At 41.7% G+C, this 23,755-nt stretch overlaps 1 protein-coding gene across 16 annotated transcripts in view; it reads left to right on the top strand.

Moving 5' to 3' along the window:
• Positions 1–23,755, top strand: part of mef2cb (myocyte enhancer factor 2cb) — a 59,249-nt gene that overhangs the window by 14,401 nt on the left and 21,093 nt on the right. For all 16 annotated transcript variants that reach the window (XM_030142991.1, XM_030142990.1, XM_030142996.1 and 13 more), the window contains exons 2-3: positions 6,245–6,473; positions 15,611–15,814. In XM_030142991.1, the coding sequence (XP_029998851.1) occupies positions 6,420–6,473; positions 15,611–15,814 (258 nt within the window). In that variant the 5' untranslated portion in view covers positions 6,245–6,419. The remainder of the gene's footprint in view (positions 1–6,244; positions 6,474–15,610; positions 15,815–23,755) is intronic.

Raw genomic sequence — 23,755 nt, 5'->3', positions numbered from 1 at the left:
TGTCTCCATACTGGCTCTGACTGATGGCTACCTGTCTCCATTGCAGCTCTGATGGCCCAGGGCCTCTGTATGCTGGTGCTGAGTGAGATGTGCAGCTGCTCAAATGAAGAGCAAGGCTCCACGCTCTTCATCCTTACAATTCCTATCATCTCATTATCATTACATAATTACCTGATACTATCCAGCTTGAATAAATTCACACTTGACCTTAGCCTTTATTATGAGATAGATAATAATAATAATAATAATAATAATAATAATAATAATAATAATAAAACCAAGTATACTAACTTCATCATTTTGCTTTTTCAAATTATGTATGTAAAAATTGTATTTATCTTTTTTTTTTTTTTTTTTTTGGTATGTTTGTATTTTTTTCTTTTCATTAAATGGTCCCATGTTAAATTGCTTTTGCAAGTCCAAGGAAAGACTGTCAGTTGCACCTCATTGTCAATGCATGCACTATTAACTGGGTGATTTAAAGAAGGAAGCACCTTTAGCACCTTTGATTGTCTGAGCCTGTTGATGTCACATCCTTCAGTAGAGCTGTATGTGTGTGAGTGTGTGTCTATTTCCTGTCTCTCTGTCCTTCATCACCCTAGGGCAGAGCTGTTGGATTGGAGGATAAGAGGGGAAACAGTGCTGGTAGAATCTCATTAGTATGAGAATCAATTAAGTTTAAAGTTGAAGTATGAAGTTTTAAGTTGAAATTGGTAGAACAGGGGATGGCAGGGAATTGAGAGCTCATAGTGTTACACTTGAGCTGCTACTTATAACAATACTTTGTTCTGTAATGTCAATCATGCTTATGAGGGCTTGGCAGAATGTATAATACTTATGCCAACCACAGGCTATTGGCTCACTTTCCTCCTCATCAATAGACAGGTGTCTCTGTTCTAAGGCACATAGAGATTGAAAATAGAATACATGTGAAACCATCTCTGTCTCACTAATGATCCAACTAAACCTTGAGCTAATAGAGAGAGACAGGTGAGACGTATCCTTTAACACATGCATAAGTACACACACACACACACACACACACACACACACATACACACATACCCACACACACACATACACACACTGGAGCCTCTCAAATTCAAGTTTAGCTAGAATGCACACTGAGAAAAAAAGCAATGAACACATTACAAGATGATCCACCACTATCACTCTAATCCTCAGATGTACATGTTGCTAATCTCTTTAGCCGCTAACATGTTAAATTAGCCCTAATATCTGCTGAGATTCAAAGCTATTGAGGCCCACCTACGCGTGGGCTACCACCCAGGTTTAGGTCACTTTTCTCCCTCAGCACTCGAGAAAAGATGCAGACATTAGAGTGGGGGGGACGGGGGCGGCGGAGGTTCAGGGAAGTAGCAGTGATAGCCATTCGTCACCCTGCCTATCTCGCTCTGACAGATGGGGAGTGCAGCGTGCCACATAGAGGAGTCACTGCCTGTAATGACATTAGAGGCACAATGAGACCTGATACATATTTTTCTGTTCCCATCCTGCCTGGCCATTGACTCGATCCTTAGCTTGATCCTTCCCCTCCTCTCATTTCTGCAGCTATAACTCCATCCATTCTCACAGGAGATAAAGCGCCTTGTACTACTATTTCCAAATCAAAAGCACAAATACACATAAATATACACACAAAACAGCCACATTTATACTCACTCGTGCTCGCATAGGTGCAGCAAAAGAAAGAAACAGAGAAACCTCAAAAAAAAAAAAGAAAAACTTTAATGTTCTCAAGAAAAAAAATGTCCTTCGTGACAGAAATGCACAAGTAAAATGGAGCGCTGTTAGCGTGTACCGACATTCAGATTGTATTTGGAAAACTATATTAAAGTCCTTTTTTTCGTCCTCCTCTTCAAGGAAATGGGAGTTTATTTAAAAAGAGAGAGCGTTTATTTAATGTACCATACACCTCCTAAAAGGTTTACTTACTGCAGTGTAATATGTTATTTCAAATCCTCACAACCACATTTCCTAGGAGGATAGGGGATACTGGCATTTTATATATATATATATGTATATATATATATATATATATATATATATATATATATATTTTTTTTTTTTTTTTTTTTTTTTTTTTTTCTTCAGGACACATGCTATTACCAAATGTGTTGCAGATGTACCATGAGCCGAGGCAGTGCTGCCGAGGTGGGGTTTCTTGGAAAAACATCGCCAATCCTGTCATGATAAATCACCTTCCCCAATTTGCTATAACGTGTAGAATTAGGATTCGAGAATATCAGCATCAGCAGAATTCTGCACACGTTGCATTTAAAGGAGTGCTGCTTTCAGTTTTAACATTTTCCGCACAATTCTCTGAATGAAGAAATAATGCAATATATTGCAGTGTTCTTAGAATAAGAGTTTGTGCATATTCCTTTTGATCTGCCATGTTCTAGTTCCTAGTTTACAAACAAAGCTATGCAACTGTCTCTCAAAGTGATGAATATGTCCCAAGCATGAGTCAAGGTAAAGTTCCTCTTTGTGTTGCCTACTTGATTCGGTGGAGTCGTCTTCGGTGTCTGTCCTCAATAACAAAGCCACATTAACAAGCACCCTACAGACCGTCTATTAGAATGTGAAAAAGCGCCATGTGCTGTATATTAGTTTTTAGTGACTAAACACTTGGGAGAGAGGCGACCTAGAATCACGCCTTGTGGTGCACTGAGTGTATATGTTCTCATCGTCCTCTCAGCTCCACTTCTGAGACAGAGAGGGAGAGAGAGAATGCTCATTAGATCTATGTGCTGAATCGTTGCTCCCTCTCCATCTCTACCATCCTCCCCCAACCTTCATCCCTCCCTCCCTCTCTCTCTCTCTCTCTGTCCGTCTGCTTAACAGATGGGAGGGTCGTGGGTACAGCTCTTCCCCTCCCCCTGGAGAGGCCTGGTGCCTGTTCAAAAGATCCCTCTTTATGCTTCACTCCATTTCCCTCTCTTCTCTCCATTTCTGTGTTTTTCTCTCTCTATTCTCCCTTTCTTTCATTGTCACCTCTCCAAAGCACGGAGAGTGTTGGGACCCAGGATATTACAAGCAGAGGAGCAACTGTTGTTCTTCTGTCTGCTATGTGCCAGTGTGCACTTTGACCTTAGCGGTTGCACAGCCCGGCCTCCTTCCAGTTACCAGCCTAGTGTGAATGCAAGTGTAGTGTTACTCAGACATGGCAGAGGGAATAAAGAACGTTTTTTTTTTGTTGCTTATTATTACTTTTCAGCATCCTATTCCCCCATCCTGTACATCTTGCTTTGAGTTTACCAAATTACCTTACCATGGATAAGCATATGAGTTATTTCTTTCTGTCTCCCTTCTTTCTCTTGTTACTTTCTCACCTCATTTGCCCTCTCAAGGTCAGGTGTCAGTGTCAGTCCCTTGTGAAAAATTCTTGCTGAGGATTACTGCCTTGTGCCACTTGACCATGTTCTCTAAGATACTCTTGTTTCCTGCATTTCCCCTCTTTTCGCTATTTTGCCATCATGAGGCTAAATTGTATTGAGTGATTCAAGTTAACCGATGCTCTGTCTACCACAAGGGAAAGAGAGGGAAGGGAGCCCGATGAGGAGGTGGGCACTCAGTTCGTATCCAGAAGCTGCCTGGCACTCATATGGGGCGGAGGCGGGTGTGAGGAAAAGTGGGGGGTAGTGGTGGCTGAGGGAAGACAAGTGGGGATGGAGACGATGGAAGTTGCGTTGTTGTGTAGGAGGATGTAGAAGAGACAAGAGTGAGAAGGGATGGAAAAGGTGGAGTGGATGAAAGGGGGGTTGGGGGGGGGGTGGCGGGGGGGGGGGGGGGGGGGGCACCGACACAGGGCTAAGCGGCATCAGAGCCTCACCTCGGGGAGCATTGGCTGGTGCTGAGAGCCAAAAGCAGGGATTAAGTGTTCAGGACACGGGCTTAGTCTTAGCGTTAATGTTACGTAAGGCCTAAGGTGTTGCCCCAGCGGGTGTTGACATTGAGAGGTTCAGTTCTGCTCAGTGGGCTGTGGGAGAAACGAGGAGGAGGTGGAGGCCAGAAGGCAGAGATCACAGAGGTAACGCCTCCTTGTTTGGAGCCAAGCCAGGCTGGGTAGTGTTGAGTACAAAGACAGGGAGGGGATGATGCTGTCAGCCTGTGATTGAGGTACGCCGTCTTGATTGATATCCTTGTCTGGCTGTCTTGTGCCAAGCGCCTTAGTGTTGGCTTGTAATCCTAGTTTGTCTGACAACATCCTTCTTTGTTTTCTTCCAGAGGGCAGCTCTTTGTTTTTCTGTCTATGGATGGGTGTGTTTGCGCAGAGCAATGCTAAAATGTTTTGGATTGCCTCTTCAGAGCTGCCACAAAGTTATTTTAGATCTTGTTATTATTATGATGGTGCAGTCCGTCTGTTGTCCAAACTGCCAAACGATGCATTTATGTTTATATCTCATTTCTTCCATAAGTGGGCGTATTCCAAACCATCAACTCAGGAAGTTGTTTGTCTTGCATTCCATCATTGTTCATTTTACATTGTATTCTTTTTTTTTTCCATTTTTGTGTGATGGTGAAAAACTACAGCATTATAATTAGCTTGAGCCATAACAATAATGTACTACATATTGTCGAAAACCCAAATCAGTTCATGTCTTCTGTTACTAATAAAAAGACTTGTATACTGATGTTATAGGCCTTGGTCTGTCACCGAGTACCCCAGTATCCCTGGATGTTCCTATTACGTGCTTTCATTATCAGTGTCCTACTCTCAAGCACAAAGAGGTCAAGTGCATAGCAATGTGCTGTGTTCACCTCAGGGGTTTTGAGCTTTCTTGTGCTTTCTCATGCATGTTACTCAATAAATACATGGATTCAGGTTAGGGAAAGTCTTAAAAAGGAAAGAGGAGCATAGGAAGCGCATTTCAATGTGCATCTATGTGTGCGATAGTGTGCAATGACAGAGTGAGGAAGAGAGCAAGGGTGTATGAGAGAATAGAGAGCGAGAGTGATAGAGAGAGAGACTGAGACTGACATGTCTTTTGGTGAAGCGGTGTCGTCTTCCACATCAATGTCTGATGCTTGTGCTGCCAGGTGCCGGAAATCTGGTTCAGAAAGGAGAGAAGAGAGAAGAAGGGGAAAGTAGAGAAAAAAAGGCAGGGTAGATGGAGTTTTTTATTTTTTCTTTTTTTTTTTTTTATGTGACGGCGCTGACAGCTCCCCTGCATTGCACTGAGCTTAAATAATGGGATGCTCATTTGCATAACGAGGGACGTTATCACCTCTACTGTCAAAAGAAAACACAACAACAGTTCTTCTGCTCCTCCCTGAGATAGATTGGGTTGGCCTACTTTAGCACTCTGGAGAGATGCACTGGAGCTCTGGCTTAGCCAAGCTCACACAAGAACACACACACATGTGCACACTCGCACATATATGCACGCACACTCGGACACACAGTCACTCACTCACGCAAACTTTTTGGAGCACAGCTCTTCGCACATGCAGTCCAACTCATCAGCCGCTGGCCTCCACTCTTCAAACACAGGTACACACACACTGCTGTGCACACAGACAAAGACACAAGTGCATTTATTCAGATGCTCCTCAGATGCACCCGCTGAATCCAATGTCTCCAGCTGGATCAAGTTAATGTTAGAATTTTATTTGATTTCTGTCTCTAAGAAATGTCCTTTTACCATGTTTCAAAAGATATCACTTGGCACCTTTTTCTTTTCTTCCTTCCTTTTTTTTTTTTCGCTTTGTTTTGCCAAACATGGTAAGACTGAACTCAGTTTTACATCTGTATTCTATCCTGCAACTCATGTCTGCCATTTTGGAGATGAGCTGCAGAAAGAGTAAGGGAAAAGCTGTGTCTGGCAGTTCCACTGTCAATACAGTGCAGATTCGTGGGAAGAAACAAAATGTATTTCTCAGTCTGGAGGTAATGTTACAGTGTTGGTGATTAGAGCGTTTAAGTTAGCGGCACTTCCAAAACACTGTCAAACTCTCTGTGAACGAGGCGAGATCCTGACAGCGCTGTCTCCTCTCATAGTCGCTGCCTGGGAAAAAAATGCAAAAACTGATTTGCATGATATCGACAGTGAAAAACACAGCAGTTCTCACAACATTGTTGACAGATTCTTTGTCTTTCTTCACCCTCCCTTGTGGCTGCCATGATGCCACTTTTATTATTTTTTCTCTCTGTATTTTGCCATATTTCATTTCATTTAATGCTTATCCTCTCCTTCCCCTCCCCCTTTCTTTCTTGCAGGTACGAATGCTGGAATCTTTGAGTTGATTGGAACACATAGAAAGCAGAAAATAAAGACAAGATAAAGGAAGAGCAGAACAGTGAAAAGAAAGAAGAAGAGAAAGGAAGAGAACGGCGAGAAAGAAGAAAGCATAAAGTTCTTTAGAAAGAGGAGAGAAAGAAAGAGACGGGGACGATGGGGAGGAAAAAGATTCAGATCACGCGGATTATGGATGAACGCAACAGACAGGTAAGTCCCAGGGGGATGGGAGGATGGATGAGTATGAGGGTGGGGGAAAGGAGGGGTGGAGGAGGGGGGAAAGGAGAAACACCCTACACCCCACATAGCCCTCAACAATGAAGGTCTTCTGGGAGTCTGGGCAATATGTGAACTGGGGGACAGGGAAGTGTATGCGCGAATAGCACAGTTATTGCTTTGGGTGGAAGTCTTCCATTGGCATATCTGTTTCCTCTCTGTCTAAGAAACTAGCATAAGGACACCATATCACGGTCCATTTTGAGAGCTGCAACCTACAGACAACTGCACCACCCTTCACACACCCAGCCTCTCACACCATGCCACCCAGTTTAGCTCAGTGGCAGTGGAATATTACAGGGCAGAGGGTGGTAGCACTGGTGAAGCAGGGTGGGGGGAAAACATAAACAAATAACCAAACAGATGGGATGGTCTAGAGTGACACATTGCCACAGCGGCTATTGGAGTGGGTCAACAGGGTGGAGATGAAGGGATGGACGACCTGAGACACAAACACTGAAACCGTATTTTTATTTATTTTTTTGCTAAATTGGTAACAGCTAAATTTAATACACATAGAACCGCTGTAGCTTTCCTATGCGTAACAAAAAAAACCAAAACATCCATACAACAACATCCCAGTCAAACAATAAAACAACTAAACCCTTGCAACAATCTTTTTAACAACAGCTGGCATTACTTGAAAAATAATAAATTGTGCACGTTGTGATTCAAGCAGACACTATGGTCTGTGGCAGGAAATAGATAGAGACAGAGCTCTCTTACTGCCCTCCAGGCCCACAATCGATCACTTCCTGTAGCACGACTGACCACTGACACTTTGTCAGCTTCCTGGCAGCCCAATTGGATCCATACGCCGCTACCATGGCCCCTGGACTACAGGTCAAACACACAAGCAGCCTCACACACCTTGTCTTAACATGGGACCACTTCATTGCTTTTTGCTTTTATCTTTATCCAATGAGAAGATGAAACAATATGGTGACAAAGACTCTTTAAGTATTAATGAGTAAGTTTTGCCCACAGTTACGAGTTCATGTAACAAAAGTGTATTCAGACAACTATAAGAACAAGTGTAGCTGAGATGAAGATGAACGCTCAAAAGGGAAACACGATTTTCCTGAACATGCTGCGTATGCACCTTGTTTGTGAGACTCACAGATGATGCACGAAGAGAAGAAAGGAAAACATATAGACTGACTTTTAAAAACAGGCAGGAAGTTGTGTCACAGTATTCGCCTACATGTGTGCTCTGTTTTCTAATTCATCTTTTTGTTACTCAAAAAGAGATAAATAGTCAGTGTGACAGAACAAGAGCAAGGAGGAGGTCACAGAGTTTTAGATGAGGACTAAAGCTATCATGTTGCAGCAGCACCCACACTTCCTCCTTACTGTTATCTCAGCCCTACTCTCTCACTCCACCTTAGACTGGGCCCGCCAGTTGCACCAGGCACTCCGGCTCCTGAGGATAAGGAGGGAAAAAGGGAGACAGGAAGGACACCTGAGGGGAATCGATGCCTGAGATATCCGGGCTTTACTTACAGGGAGAGGAGGCAACAGAGGAGAGGGAGATGAGAGAAAGGGTTCAGGGAAAGAGAATCAATATATCACTTTGTTGTTTTGATATCTCAAATGATATACCTCTTATTTATTTGTTTCTTTTCCTACTGATGTGATGTCACCACATCATGTGGAAAATACCTCATGCTCTGTGGAAAATGTGGCATTAAGGGTCATTCAACCTATGACCTAAATGAATGACATCACTCTGTTTCTACAGCCACCATCACAAGACAAGCTCAGAGACAGACACAGAAACTTCAATTTTCTTCTTTACAAAAAAAAAAGAATAAAAAAACGGAAGGTTTAGTTTTGCATATTTTCACTTCCTTTTTGAAGAAATGTTCCAGTGCCAAAACCAAATAAACATCAGAGGACGCCGTTTGGTGTTGCTTTCAATTTCACATTCTTCACATACTTTTGCTGTTTTATGTGTAAAAAGTCTCCTTATTTTCCATTTAACATATTGACAATGTTAAACAGAGAATATAGCATTTTAATGAAGTAAATAGTTTCAGAAAATGTACGTTCTACAATGTCTTTTCCGTTCTAGATTGCAATTAGAAAACAATTAAAATAAACATAAAATAAAAATCTCCCTCATTTCTCACCTGTCAACACTCCCCCTCCAGACTACAGCCTTCTAATGGAGTGGCACCACTCTGTGTGGCTGTCAACGCTACCTTGCCACCTACAGGGCTACACTACCTCTTCACTCCTGCCCTCAGTGCAGTGGCAGCATCATAGTGGGCACACGGCCTGGCTCTCTGGGCGGCCACTTTGGGCTGCCACCCCCAGACCCCGAAACACTTCCCCAGTGCAGGGGCAGAAGGGCCAGGCCTCCCTGGTGTTGACTGGCTGCCCAGAGCTCTGGACAGTGGGCAGCAGTGTGTGAGCCCTGGCTCCAAGCCCCCCGACCACTCAGACCCTCTCCCAGCCTTGGGCACATGAAAGAGCCCCCTGTGCCATAAACTCATGGGCTGCACACATAGAGCAGACTATTGCCACAACTTGCAAGCACACACAGATAGGCACACATACAGTACAAGATGTGTTTACAGGTGGGTATGTGTGTGTGTGTGTGTGTGTGTGTGTGTGTGTGTGTGTGTGTACATACACCAGCACGGATTTGAGACATACCAGATTATTCACTCAGACACTTAACGTCGATGGTGCATTTAGTGTCTTATTTACAAAACATAGACAAATGTACACTTGTAAACACGTGTACACATCTGAAACACATCTACCTCTCTGGAGTTGGTCTTGGGGATCGACTAATTTACTGCAATTGGCTCTAATTAGTGTTACCTCTCAGGCCAGTACACTCAGCGGGCTTAATTTAGGATGACTTGTTTGTGCAAATGTGTGTTTGTGTATGTGTGTGTGTGTGTGTGTTTCTGTGAGTGGGACATGTGTGTTCCATGGGGGGAGGGACCAAGGGCCAAAGGTTAAACATGGATCAGGTCATCAGTGACAGGAAGTAAAACAACAGGATCTCCCAACTCCCCCAGACAACAGTCGCACTAACACATACTTGGCTGGAAAACGAAGAAAAAAACATGTTTTTATGTCTTTCACATATGCCTCTACTTTTTTTTTTTTACCATGTTAACTGCAGCTGAAATAAGGGGTCTTTTTGTTTCAACGACAAAGCATTCTTCTCTCTAATCAACAGCACTGGGGTGAGAAAATATGTGAGTGAAATTAACAGCAGGAAAATAATGAGGCCCACAGGGTAGCTCCTCACCCTTTGCACCCCTCTTCTAATTCCCTGTTTCCCACCTTCCACTATCTCCTTCTTTTACCACAGCGAGTGGCACTCTTCTCTGTCATATGTTCAACACTGTGAGACCTCACCTGTAAAGGGCTCGCTAAGCTCGCACCTCTTCTCTGCTGTGTTTTTTATTGTTTTTTTCTTCTCCACTTATTTCTTGTTACAGTTCTTGCTGACATGTTCTTTGCATGGTTCTTTTGGCTCTCTAACCGCACTCTCTATTTTCTCCAGTTTATGCAGGTTTTTATATATTTTGTTCACCATTTGCCTTTATATTATGAAATAATCATGTGATAACATTAACAAAAATATGATTAAAAATATCTGTTATAAAAATAAAAACATAATATTTTCCTCTTCTAACGAATTTCATTTCTCCACACCTTTTAAATTCTCAATAAAACTTCACTGAAGTCTGTGACAAATGTCAGCGCAACATTTAGATAAAAAGAGGCATTTTTCAGTCAGGTTAAACTAATTTGTTTGCTTTTTTGAGCAAAAATTGTAAATGTAAATAAAAACGCACAGTGTCAGCTCTGGTATGACAAATATGTATTGACCTCAAATGAATGGCAAAGTTATTTTTGTCATTCCGGCCACTAACTTAGGCCTTGCAAAGCGTCATCCACATTTTCTTTTTTGGCTAGTGGGTAGGTCTTCTTCCCTTTGCTTTTTTTTTTTTTTTTTTTTTGACATAAACAGGAACAGCCAGCCACAGTGCTGTACTGAAATGTAATTGCTAGGTGTCGTTAGAAAATGCTATGTAAACATTTAAGACTCCTAAATTAAGACATGGTGTTTTAGCTTCGTTAAACTACTCATAACACGGGATGAAGATTTTCTTTTTGGCACTTGTGTCCTTTCTCCTTTTATGCACTGAAAAGTTAATAAGTGAGGTTTTGAGGAGAAAGGAGAACATAGCATATATTAGAGATGGGACAAAGCCTCTTTTGTCATCATGCCCCTCTTAACATCTTCTTTGGCTGTGAGGCAGAGTTCAGGCCCAGGTCTTGGGCTCCTCTTATTCCTTTTGCGTAAGCCTGTGTCTTCCTGCCTGGCCTCTGACAATGGGATAAGTGTTTGTCTCAAGACAAATTGTGCTGCTCCGTAACTGACTGAAGTGTGCATGTGTGTGCGTATGTGTGTGTGTGTGTGTATTTATTATGTCCATGTCCCCACAAAGCCATATTTGGTTTGCTAACCAGCAGTTTTTGGTGCCTGTCTCTCCACTCCTCCTTCCTCCTCCTCCTCCTCCTCCCCCAGGGAAGCAGGCAGGAGGTGGGAAGCAGAAGCGAAGCCATTGTGAAGGGGAAGCCACTGGCCTCTTCCTGTTATGAGAGGAAATGCATACAAATGTGCTTCCTGTGCGTCCGCCCCCTCTCTCCTCCCTTCTCCCTCCTCCCACCTCCCTCCTCCCTCCTCGCTCTCCCCCTTCTCACCCATGTGGCATCGAGTGAGCCATTACACCTCCTGTCTTTTCATCCCTCTGTTCATCCTGGGCATCTGGGCTCCTTTTTTATATTTATATGCAACACATCAATTGTACACGTATAATTGCACCTATTCCTTTCTCTACCATTTATTTTATTGTACGTTTACACATGATCATGTGAATATATAATTACATATAAACACAGGCATATATAGAAAAATGTAGAAATAAAAAAGAAAGCAAAAAAGAATTAAAATGAGTTAGATAGATTTACATACGAAAGGGAAAGGTCTGCCGGGGAATGTCTTTGGTAACATGTTTAGGTGTTAATAGTAATGGGGTGTGTGCATACATCTGAATATGTTTGTGCGCGTATGCATCTAAATATCTCTAGGGATTGGGTTAGTACGACTTGTTATATATTCTGTGTTTCAGAAATGTGTGAGAAGGTTAAGTCGGTGTCAGAAAATTTGGTTAATTTTGATAATTAAGAGGTTTCTAAGCATTATTTCTGAAGAACATTGTGGGATATTCAGGAGGGGATATTGAACTGAATAAAACTGAATAAAAGCCAGAATTTATTCGGATTATTTTTCTGCCCATTTCTGTCACTTTTTAAGGAGATAATTATCATACAAAAAACGGAATCATACATGAGTCATACACTTTATTTACAATTTATTGATTTCTTTTACTTTTTCCTGTGAGTGTGTAAATATGCATATGTCAAGGTAACCATGTAAACACACCGTACATGGAATTTACCAAAATGAAGTAGTTGCGTTCATACTCATACAGGGGCTTTTTTTGTTGTTTTTTTTCCTGCTGTCTTTAAACAACACACACAGAAACAAATGTGGTACAGTGTCATGCACTTTGTTATTAACATAGTGGTGTCTCTAACAGCACCCACTGACCAAGGAGATAAAAAATACACTCGCTCTGACTTAGGGGTGGTTTATAATTGTTTGTTTGGCTTAACAACAAAAGACAAATGCCTCAGTCAGTGGAAGAATTATTATTTAGTTCTACCAAACCAAAGGGTTGTGTGTACACATTCCGATTCAAAATAGAATTATATTAGGAAAGAAAGAAAGAAAGAAAGAAAGAAAAGAAAGAAAGAAAGAAAGAAAGAAAGAAAGAAAGAAAGAGACTTTTTGTGTCTGTGACATTCTTTCATTACACAGTGCTTGAAATGTCTGCAACATAAAAGTAAGTAAAAACATTTTGATATTTAATTAACACACTCTTTTTCTCTTCTAAGTAGACATATCTTTTTATAATATCGACTCATAGCATCTGGTTTTGCTCACTTAGAACGCAAAGCAGTATCTGTATGAATACAGAACTGGAGTACTAGTTAACAGCTGCTGTGTGGGCCGAGAGAGCTGTTTTGAGCTTGCACAGGAAAGAACCGTAGTGACATCAGCCGCTTGTATGTTGATGGGCTACAAGGGTCACATGATAGCATCATGTGAGGCAATGAAGTCATGACAGTGTTAACACCAACAGGGAAACTGAATACCAAACATAAAAATCACAAAGCTGAACAGTACAGTATTAACACATCCCACGTGAGGTTTGCGCCAGTATTAACCACCGGGACAAGACAGCATTTATACCAGCCAATTGTCTTTTAAAATGTGCGTGTTTGTTCAAGCAAGCAACTGCATACCTCTATATTTATGCATGTATGTGCATAGCATTAGTACCGTATATGTGATTTTGAGGTAGCAGGTTGTATGTGTCAGATTGAGATGTGGGGGAGCAGTGTGATATTTATGTAGGTGTTATTATATGGTCAGTGAAGGCTTTTCATTGCCATGCTCATTCTCTTCCCGTGGTGTTGTTAAAGTCAGTGTGAATTATAATACGTGTGTGCGCCTGAAAGGATACATTTTGGAAATTTAAGTGTAAGGTTCATCTTTGATTGAATTCGGTTAAAAAAAGAAGAGAAAAGCATGGGTGTCTGTACGGTACATGTTTGCAGGTTTTATGTTAATTTACACCGTTATGTGTTGGGTTTGTGTAACTACATTGCCATTTCAGTGTTGTTCACTAAATATGTGAGAGATCTTCGCTAGTATGTGGAGCGGTCCTTTGAGACTAGTAGCTCAGGACCTGTGGGACACACACTCGTCCCTCTGTGTGCGCCACATGCCACCTTTTGAAACTTTAATCGCCCCAGCGGACTAAGTGACTGAGTGAGTGGGTGATAATAGAGCCGGGCCACCGGTTAGCCGCGTCCTGCATCGGCCCAGGTGCCCATTGCATCAAAACCACCAAGGGAAGACAACACTCTACATGTCCTGTTCCTGAACAGTCTGCTTTGTCCTTCTGTCCTCCAGCCCTGTCATTTTATTTACTCGCTCATGGGCAAGTTGCTCTGCAGTTCAAGTGTTGAAGGTTGACAGAGCCCTTTTGGGTGCTTGCATTTCAGTTTAGGATGGTGCAGCTGTTGTTGGATATGACAATTAATCTTATTGTCACTAGATGCCTTTTGATCTCATGGCATAAGAATAAGGCTTGTTTTTTTTCACATTTCGGTATGACTGTTTAAATGTCAGCATGGTATTTAGAGCCCAAGGGAGCTTTTTCTCCTTATGTCGTCAGTGAATCAGACGTGTTTGTGCCGAGGTATAGAACCTGACATTGCACACAACCGTTTGTCAGGAATTAGAATGCATCCATGTCTCTGATTTCAGCCTTTGTTGTCACACATTTATCTTGGCACGTCTCACGGACATCACTAGAAAACTTTAGGGAGTTGGGGCTGGTCCAAGATACAGCACTTCATGCAAGGTTTTACCTACTCGGAAAAGAGAGAGGAGACAGAGAAAAAGACAGGGTGGAGGTGAGGGATAGTTTGATATTCAGTTTCCCTGGTGCATCCTGGGAGATATAATTTCAGGAAATCCAAAACTATCTATCAATATCCATTCAACCTTATCTCCTCTTTCAAACCTCGAAGTTGTAAGGAGCTCAGAGAAAATGTGAAGGGCAGTGCATGATATATTTATGCAACAAATCTTGTCATGCATTACCTTGATCTACCTCACACAGAGAAGGCTGTCTTTTTATTGGACTTTATGAAGCTTTGTATTTTGTTTTGTACTTTGTATTCAGAGCATTTTCATCTGAGTGTTGGGGGGCTTTCATTTTGTATTTTTTGGCTCACTTAAGTGTCAGAAGAGAATAGACAAACATGCAGTTAATCAACAAACTGAGATCATTAGTTACCAGCTGGGCACAATTCTGGCAGTATTTCCTGTCTCTAAAAAGCTTTGTCAATACAGATCTCCAATGTAAATAATACACACAGTCACAGAAGGAAATAAAAGACATTTCAGTAGAAAAGCAGTACTATTTCTCAGAGAGAGAGAGGCTGGCAGTGGCATATTTTCTCCTTTTCCCATACAGCCAAAGAGCTTGCACACATGGCTTGGAAAAGAAACCAGGTGCAACTCACCAAAATTAACTCACTTTCACTGCTCTAGTTTTGATCCAAACAATAGAGGAATAGAGTCTGTTCTATTTTAACAATGTGGCCACTTCTATGCCTGTGTTATTAAAGGCACCGGCCATGGACTTGACACGCGCACAAACACATAACCACAAACACAAAAGCAGAAAGAGAATGAGAGAGAGAAAAAAAAAACATTAGAGAAGACCTTTTTTGCGGTTTAAGTTGAGCACATTCTGTTCTTAAACTGCACAGCCAGGGAACCTATCCGATATTTATGTCAATGGCTTGTTATATGTTCCGAAAGGTTATTGAACCAGCAAGACGATGGCTGAAGAATGGGTTTTGATGTCACTGTTTAAAACAGCATGTAACGGGTGTATGTTTGGTTAAAATAGATATAGGTATGTGTGCTTCTTTTAATGAAAGCGGGAGTGAGAATGTGAGCATATTCAGGTCACATGAAAGGGTCGGTCTAACACAACATATGTTCTGTGATGAACCTCTGTGTTCTTTGATGTACAAGCAATAACTGATCTTCTTTACCGTTATCTGTCTGAGACAGAGTATTTTCAGTTCCTTAAATGCAGACCCAGCTTCTTTTTTTGTTTTTCCTGGTAGAGTGGATGGAGTGTTACAGTCAGGAGGTGTTGAACCATCAGCAGACTTCCCTTTCCTTTAATGCTGTTTCCCTGAGAATCATTCATTCAAAAAGGAAAACATATCATGTCAGATTCTTATACATTCTGACATTTCTGTGAGAATATTGCGGATGGGGGCCTTCCTGGAAATATGTAAATCATTGATAAAATGTATATGTTATTCTTCTGTCAGCTAATCACTCTTCTCTATTTCTTTCATCTTCTTCCTTTGTGTAGGTGACATTTACAAAGCGAAAGTTTGGCCTGATGAAGAAGGCGTATGAGCTGAGTGTGCTGTGTGACTGTGAGATTGCCCTGATCATCTTCAATAGCACCAACAAGCTGTTCCAGTATGCCAGCACAGACATGGACAAGGTCCTGCTTAAATACACCGAGTACAATGAGCCACACGAGAGCAGGACCAACTCTGATATTGTGGAGGTAAGTAACAAGGAAACACAGACGGTACTCAGAGGCATGGGGGCATGCATGTAAAGACACACGCACGATAATGCAAACACACAAACGCATAAGTAGACAGATGGTTACAGCATTTGTGACTCATTTAGTAACCCTTACTTCTCTCTTGAAGTCTTTGCACTTTGCATAGTTAAAGAAGTGATTTCTCCCAAATCAGTGACCGCTCGATTACTTTCGGAAAAGACTTTAAAGAACACTGTATAAAAAAATAAATGTAGTTAAATTGCCTGTATTTTGTGCATATTAACATGTAAAAGAGCCGGTCTTTTATGGCTCTAGACCCTTTAGACTGTCCCCCGTGGTGTTTAAGAACCAGCCCCAGCCCTCGGTGTGTTGTCACCTTTCATGTGCCTCTTAGAGGGGGATGTTGATCTCCCTTGCTTTGGACACATGCAGCAAGTGTGGCTCAGGGCGATGTTAAACAGCACTGTCAGGCCAGCCTGTAGCAGGTAGATAAAGCAGGAAATGACGCCGGTACCCTCCGGGATCCTTAAGCTTTCAACGTGAACCTGTTATGCAACGTTCTAAGTGGAGACATGACAAACCTGGTTGGCCACAAACACAGACGTGTGTGCATTCATGCAGAGTTTATTTTTTTCTACTGGGAACATTTATCACTAGCTGTTTAAATTGCACAAGTTCCTAAAAGTAATGCTGAATAAATGATTTTTTTTAAGCAACTGGGAATGTTGCTAGGTTTTTTTTTTAACAACTATGCTTCAGTTTTTTTCTGCATGGATCCTTCCATTGTGGCAATTGCATGAAATATAACCTTCTGATTTGTTGTGTATATTATTCCGTATGTTTTTTCTGTATATGCTAAATACCAGACAACAGCATAATATTAAAAGTTAGGTGCTGGGGAGATTATTACCCAGCATAAATGCAGTTTGAAAAGAAAAGATGAAACAATTTAATGAAATCACATTACAGCCACATACATTCCTATAAACTTAACTGTCCAAGGCTAATGCAGGATCAAACAGCGTAGTGCATGTTTTTGTCTTTTTATATGGGTGATGCTGGGCTTGTTGCCCGCCCACGTATGTAAAGGCCCACAGGGAACGTTGCTCTTCCAGATGGCACGCTGCCCCTGACCAAATACCTTTTGAAATTGCACACTAAAATCAAATGTTTTCTTCTAAGACATTTGACCTTACATTATCCCTTTTTCTATAACTACTTCTTCCCTTTTAGAAAAATGCAGAGATGAATCTGTTGCCACATATTAGAAACTTAAGGGGGGCTTACTGTCATTATTTTTCTCCAACGCCATTTCCATTTGGTGGAGTTGAATATGTAGAGTGTTAATGTAGCTCATACATCAAATGATACAGCACTCAACATATAGTAACCTTAATGATGAAAACAAAGAGCGCATTATCACGGAGTGTCTAGAAACACAAATAAATCCACCAGACAAAGCAGAGTAGTGTTCTGTTTTACAGTATGTGCTTATAGTCCTTTCCTATAATTCATAAATTTAGATTGTTCTAAATTTTTAATGTAGTCGAGATTAACTCTTTGTAAGCTTCTAATTTAAAACATGAAATCAGTTTTTTGGCTTCATTTTAATCAGTTTTTCTTCACTGTAAACTGTAAAACAGCTTCGCTATTTCCCCAAAGCTTAGTTTGAGTAATACTGAAACCCTTAAGAATAGCCTCAGTTTGTGTGAAATTAATCATACCCAAGTACATCAGGAGGAATAAAAAATCCTCTATGCATTAAATCATTTACATTAACTCATTTAGCATCCTCTCATCTCCCTAGTGGGCCTATAAGCACTAGTGTTCTTTATGCACAAAGCCCACTACTGCTGGATAGCCAGTGTATTACTTTGCCCTGGTTGAACCCGTGAAGAGACTTGTCACATGTTTCAGTAAGTGTCTGTGACGAACAGTCCCTGCTTTCTTTTAGTTTTCTCCTTAACTGTTTCTCCATTAGAGAGCAGTGGATGGCTAACGCGTAAACAGCCGTGTCAAGGGAAGACACTAAAGAGCCTAGTGGGGGAGAGTGCTGTGGAGTTCTACCTATACTGTGATCCCTGGAGGACTCAGGCTCTGCGCTCTCAGAGCAACTCACAGCGGGAGAAATCGATCCGAAGAGGCCTTCAGCCTTACCTGCAGCGTGCTAACAGGATTGGCCACAGGGCTGACACTAGCACGTTTAGCACGGGTGGGAGGAGGGTGTGTGCAGAGGGGGGTGGGGTGGGGGGAGTGTGAGTGAGGGGAATACGGGGTCGACGCTTTCCCGCTGAGCCTTGTGTGCTGCTGCTAGGCTACGTCACAGGTGCAGGAACGTGGGTGGGTTGCTCAGTTTGGGGGGAGGCAGGAGCAAAGCAGACTTCCTGTTGAGAAGGCAGGATGAGGAGGAGGTCAAGAACAAGATTAAGGATGGATTTAGGACTGACGAAAGAGTCCGGGTACCCCCTCGACAGAATAACAGGACCTTAAATGTGCCATATCGTATTTCAAACATGTAGAACTCTCTTGTCTTCAGAGACGCACAGAAAAGTAGGCATCGCTTTCCCTCTGTTGCTGCTGTGCCTGAAGGTGTAGTGGGAGGAGAGGCAGAGGTAGGGTAGGGGAGCGAAGCTCAGAGTGTGGGCGGCTGGCATAGAGGCCTGCTACATTAGCAATAAAGCTCTATGTAATTAGCATGTCTTTGGTTGATAATTAGCGTTGTTGAGAGAGTGGCACTGAGAGTGTTGCACAGCCTCTCTAGCTACAGAATGTTTACAAGAGGCTGGAGGGCTTTTCTCTCTTTCTTCCTCACTCCAGCTCTGTCTATTTTTTCTATGTAGGTCTTCAGTTTTCCGATGTACATTCCTAAGATTTAGTTTTTAATGTTTTGCTATATATGTAAACATAATGTATAGATAATTTTGAGACTTTATATGACACATAGAGGGGAAAATAAGGAGATATAGGTGGATGGAAAAAGAGGGAAAGACAGAGAGAGAGAGACAGGAGTGGGAAAGAAGGTCTTGATGACTCACTTGAAAACCGTCTCAGCTGGGAATGACACTTCCACAAATATCTGTGAAAGCAAAAGACCAAGAAACCAAATCTAACACTCTGCTGAGCACAAGTGATAAAACAAAAGAAGTACTGCTAATCAAAATGGCTACAAGTTATTATTGTCACATTCCCAATGTATAACTGCACGAAACCAATAATAATCACATAAATCCAGTGGCACTTCCTAGACCAAGGAACTGTCAAACTGGTTTGTTTTTGTGTCATACCCTGAATACTTTTTGAATAGGGTCAGAAATGTACAATCTTTCCTGTGACTGAAATAAAACGTGTGCAACACAGAAATATTATCTGTTTCACAAATAAGAGGAAGGGTCCACTTCATTAATGCTAATTGTTGAAAGAGACATTGAAGCTCCTCGAGGCTCTTGTAGCTTTATGAAAGCAAACACAGACACACAGCAGGTTGCAAGCGTGTCATCCTGGCAGGTCTACAGTGCACTCTAAGTCTGGCTCCAGATAAAACAGTCAAACACGCAGATAGATTTCCTATACTCACTGTCTGCCAGGCCGGTTTCCTGGACATGTGAACGGCATTAGAGGGGAAATGGGAAGCGGTGTTGGGAAATGACAAGAGAATAGATCCAGCTCTCAATTTTTACTCTCTTTTTAGTCCTTCCTGAGAAAAATCACTCGGAGCTGTTATTGGTGATTTATTATGCAAGTAAGGGGTTGTTAATTGCAATAGCACATGAAAGAGTCCTTTCTTTCCTCTCTAAATGGTTGCAGATCAAGCCCAAATCTTTGCAGCACAGACCGGCTTGTGCTGTACTTGAACAGTCCCAAATCCAGCAACACGCTTGGGCTGTGCCAAATCCCTGTTCCACAATGTGTTTGTTTTCCCTTGTGTTAAAACAAAGAACACAGATCTGTGAAAAAAAAACCTACTGAAAGGTTATTGAGTAATCTGTCGAATATCCACTCAGTTCCAGGAGGATGTATCAGAGTAGGTAGAGCCAAGGACAACATTTTTTGGTGGTAACTATACCTATATGCACACACAAATGAATGTGTGGGATTGCGCTGCATGGGTGTGAGTGGGCGTATGTGCACTACATGTTGACCGTCGACTCAAACCCTGCAGAGTTCACGGCATTGTGATGAGCTCAGCCAGCACAACACACTCTGATGCCGTGGGCTCAAGTATCACATGGAAAGGCACATGGCTCTTGGTCCTGAGCTGAACTACCAGCCTGTTTGCCTACCTGCCCAAGGAAAAGCTATTGGCCAATCCCATTTCCAACAGATTAACCTAATCTGAAAGTTCACCTCACTCTCTAATCTTAAACAGTGGCAGGGGCCTGCCTCCGCACATATCCTCAGCTCATTTCCCTTCCTCCTCTCTTTTTCTCTCCCTCTGTCCTCGCCTAGAAGGAAGTACTGAATGAGAGGGGGAAGGGGAGGGACAGAGGGATGGATGAGTGTGAGAAGAGAAGGAGGGAGGGAGGGAAAGAGGGATGGAGGGAGGAAGGCTGGTAATTATTTCCAAAGGTCATTCTGTTAATGACTACCCGCTTGGCTAATGAGATTCAGCAAAGCTCCCTCACCATGTTTCACCCTGCGTATGTTTCACCCGTGTGCTGAGATGTGTGAGAAGCACAGGTGTGATTTTAGCCCAGTGACAGTCCACTGGAGGGAGGGAAAAAGGAAAAAAAAAAAAGTAACAGGGAGCGATGAACATAAAGAAACATATAGAGAAGGTAGAGAAAGCAGGAATGGAGGTGTCAAAATAGAGACATTTAGCATTTCCATAGCTCCCTGTAGTCACAAATGTTGTTTTTTTTTTTTTGCCAACAAAGTGCAATTGTCTATGTATCTGAAGAAGTACAGAAACTAATTTGGTTGATTTCACTGTCATTTACCTCTGAAACCACCCCCCTCCTCTATTAATTTAAACATCCTCTGCTTTTCTTACAATATTCTTGCAAGTCAACAGGAAATGTGATCTCTGTCTCTGAAGTGCCAGTGTGCCTCATGTTCTGCTTTGCTCCTATGAAAATATTTTCCAGCATGTGTGCTATTCTATGTGCTTATTTAGTTTCTAAACAGCTAGGAGAACATTAGCCCTGAGGAGTTTTCTGTGTTGATCGGCTCACTGAATGACTTCTTCTCATGGCTCTCAAAGACTGTGTAATTACTCCGGCATCCATGCCTTCACTTCTTCATCGTCTGTGACTTTTACACATGGCAGCATCCAAAAGAAATAAGAGAGTCATATCGTATCTATTGCTCTGCACTTGTACGTGTACATGTGGCATGAAATAATGTTGAGGTAAGGGGCGGAGTTGTCACGGTGATCACAGTACCTCAGTGTTTACTAATCACGGAGAGATCGGCAACCTGGGTTGCTATCCTGCTGAGCTGAGGATTAAGGTATGTAGCCGCTTTGAGTGACTAAGTGAATTAACCTTGTGACACCGGAGAGCTAACAGTGTTGCGGTTTGTTAAAACAAAGCCCCTGATGCAGCAACGGCATCACACTGAAAACATATGTCTTCCTATGCATGCGGGGTAGAGTGTATGTTAATTATATACCTACACAAGGGAGAGAGATCTCACAATTTCTGATATCATTTTACACACCTCTACCTTCAGTTCATATGTTTCTTATAAAGTGTTAGAAACAATGGCAAAGGTGATTCATTGCAGAGAACTCATTGCAGTTGCAAAGAAACTAAAACAAACAAACAAAAAATTCCTAACAAAGATATGCTTTACACGGTTTTCTGTTGTCTTTAGTTTGAACTTGGATCTCCAGATAGAGAGTATATGTGTAAAAAAAACAGAGTTCAAAGTAGAGGGTAAAGAAATAAAGTAATCACACATTACCTTGAAATATATCTACTTGGATTCACTGTTTTTTTGCACTTGTATATGATTGGCAGCATGAATTTACCACATGCAAACCAAGTTACATGCAAAAATACACTCAAAAAACACCACCATTACTCTTTTTTTACATTTGACTTCATCTTTTTCTAAAACAAAACAAACAAAAAAATACTTTCAGAACCGTGCAAAGTGCCTTTTAATAGCTGTAATTTTTGTTATTATTTGGCACAGTATACATTGATGTGAACTGAATTGAAATTGAAAACTAGTATTCGTCTAAAAATAGTGTGTGGTGAAGCTAAAAATAGTTGCCTGGCTGGCGGTCCTTGCTGGGAAAGGGTAGAAGAATAGGCATGGAGTCTCTCTCTCGTGCTCACTCCCCTCCATGTGTTTAAGACGAGGAGGGTGGGGGCTGTTTTTGAAACATAAAAGTGAGTAAGCGAAGTTTCGGGGTATTCATTTATCGTCTGCCTTTCTTTTTGTGGGGACTGACCACAAAGAGTTGCCTTGAGCGAACACATGCATACAACCATCGGCATAAAACTAATTTGCACCAGCAGACGTTTTGTCCCTCAGATAAATTTGAATTTCTTTTGAATTTCTGCCTTGGGGGATCAATAAAGTATATCTTATCGTATCTTATCGTATCTTATCGTATCTTATCGTATCTTATCTTATCTTATCTTATCTTAAAGAAGGCTATTATTCAATTCAGTCGTTTTTTTTTCTCCCCACATTTCATCAAACAATAGCTTCCTGTCTCGTTTTTAAACCTTTTCATTAGACCAAAAGTAAATTTGCTGAGTTCAGACAGCTATTATCTAATTTCTGCAGTTCAGGCCCTCTGTGTCAGTACATTTTTGTGCATTTACTTCACATCACCTTCCTACGATACTTAGTAATCATAAACCTTCACAATAACTCAGTAAACTCATTCCACTCACACTCCAGACGGTTTTGCTCAAGGCTTATAGGCTACACAAGAACAACCTCAGAAGACGGAGAATACATTTTATATTTTATACTGTAGACTATAAACCTCTTTGGCAATTTAAGAGTGGCTAAAAACAACATGGTGAGTAAATATGATCTACAGGGTACAGGGTCAGCATTTTATTTTAAAAGCACAGCCTCAGACAAGAATCTAAGTAGCTTTTGGATCACCGTCAGAGGTGTTTGTTAAGGTCAATATGCTGTAGCGGAAGTCTGAGGTACTCACACAACAACAAAAGGAGGTTTTATAAATAGACTGTTTGAAATGTGCCAATATGTGGTCCCTGTGGTGTGGAGCGGTGAAAAAGGCAAGCCACTTCTGAGGCCACGCTGCCAAAAGGCAAGGCTTTTCCACTACACAGCCCAAAACAATTCACGCCAGCCATTAAGATGAAATGATGCCTTGTTCTTTGAAAGTATTTGTGGAAAATTCAGAATAATGAAGATCTATTTTTATAGATGGCATTCCCTGCCCTGCCTGAAGCTTTCCCCCCTGGCCTCACCCCCTCCCCTGCCACGACTGATGCTTTGGGCTGGGTGTGGAAACTCAAGGTCACAGTATAGAGGTCAACTGGCTGGTCATTGTTACTCAAGGCCTCCCTCAGGCTCCCTTTTCCTGCTGTGGCACCATGCGATAAGAGACGGAGAGACAAAAGACGATAAGTGACGATTGGTCGGGGACAAAGAAGGAGTGGTGGGTGGCTGAGGAGATACTTGAAGTTTAACCCTTTGCTGCTCTAAGAGAACTGGAGTCATGTTAAAGACATTACACGGCCACTATCGTATGACAGCTCGTGTGTGTAATTGAAGGCTTTATTGATAACATCAAAACAGTGGAAGAGTAGTATAGTATTAAGTATATATATATAGAAGTATAGAAGTATAAGACTGTTCTCTACACACAAAATAGAGCCTTGGTGAATTAATTTTTGTGTGCAAAAAATAATTAAAATACATATAGGCACATTCTCATTTTTGTCATTTGAATTGTGGTGTCTACGCAACTAAAGGAAAGACTGGATGAAAGATGGCCAGTTT

Source organism: Sphaeramia orbicularis, chromosome 9 (assembly GCF_902148855.1).
Source record: "Sphaeramia orbicularis chromosome 9, fSphaOr1.1, whole genome shotgun sequence".
Taxonomy (NCBI): Eukaryota; Metazoa; Chordata; class Actinopteri; order Kurtiformes; family Apogonidae; genus Sphaeramia; species Sphaeramia orbicularis.
Note: the sequence above shows the minus strand (reverse complement) of the source record. Positions and strands in the feature narration are given on the sequence as shown.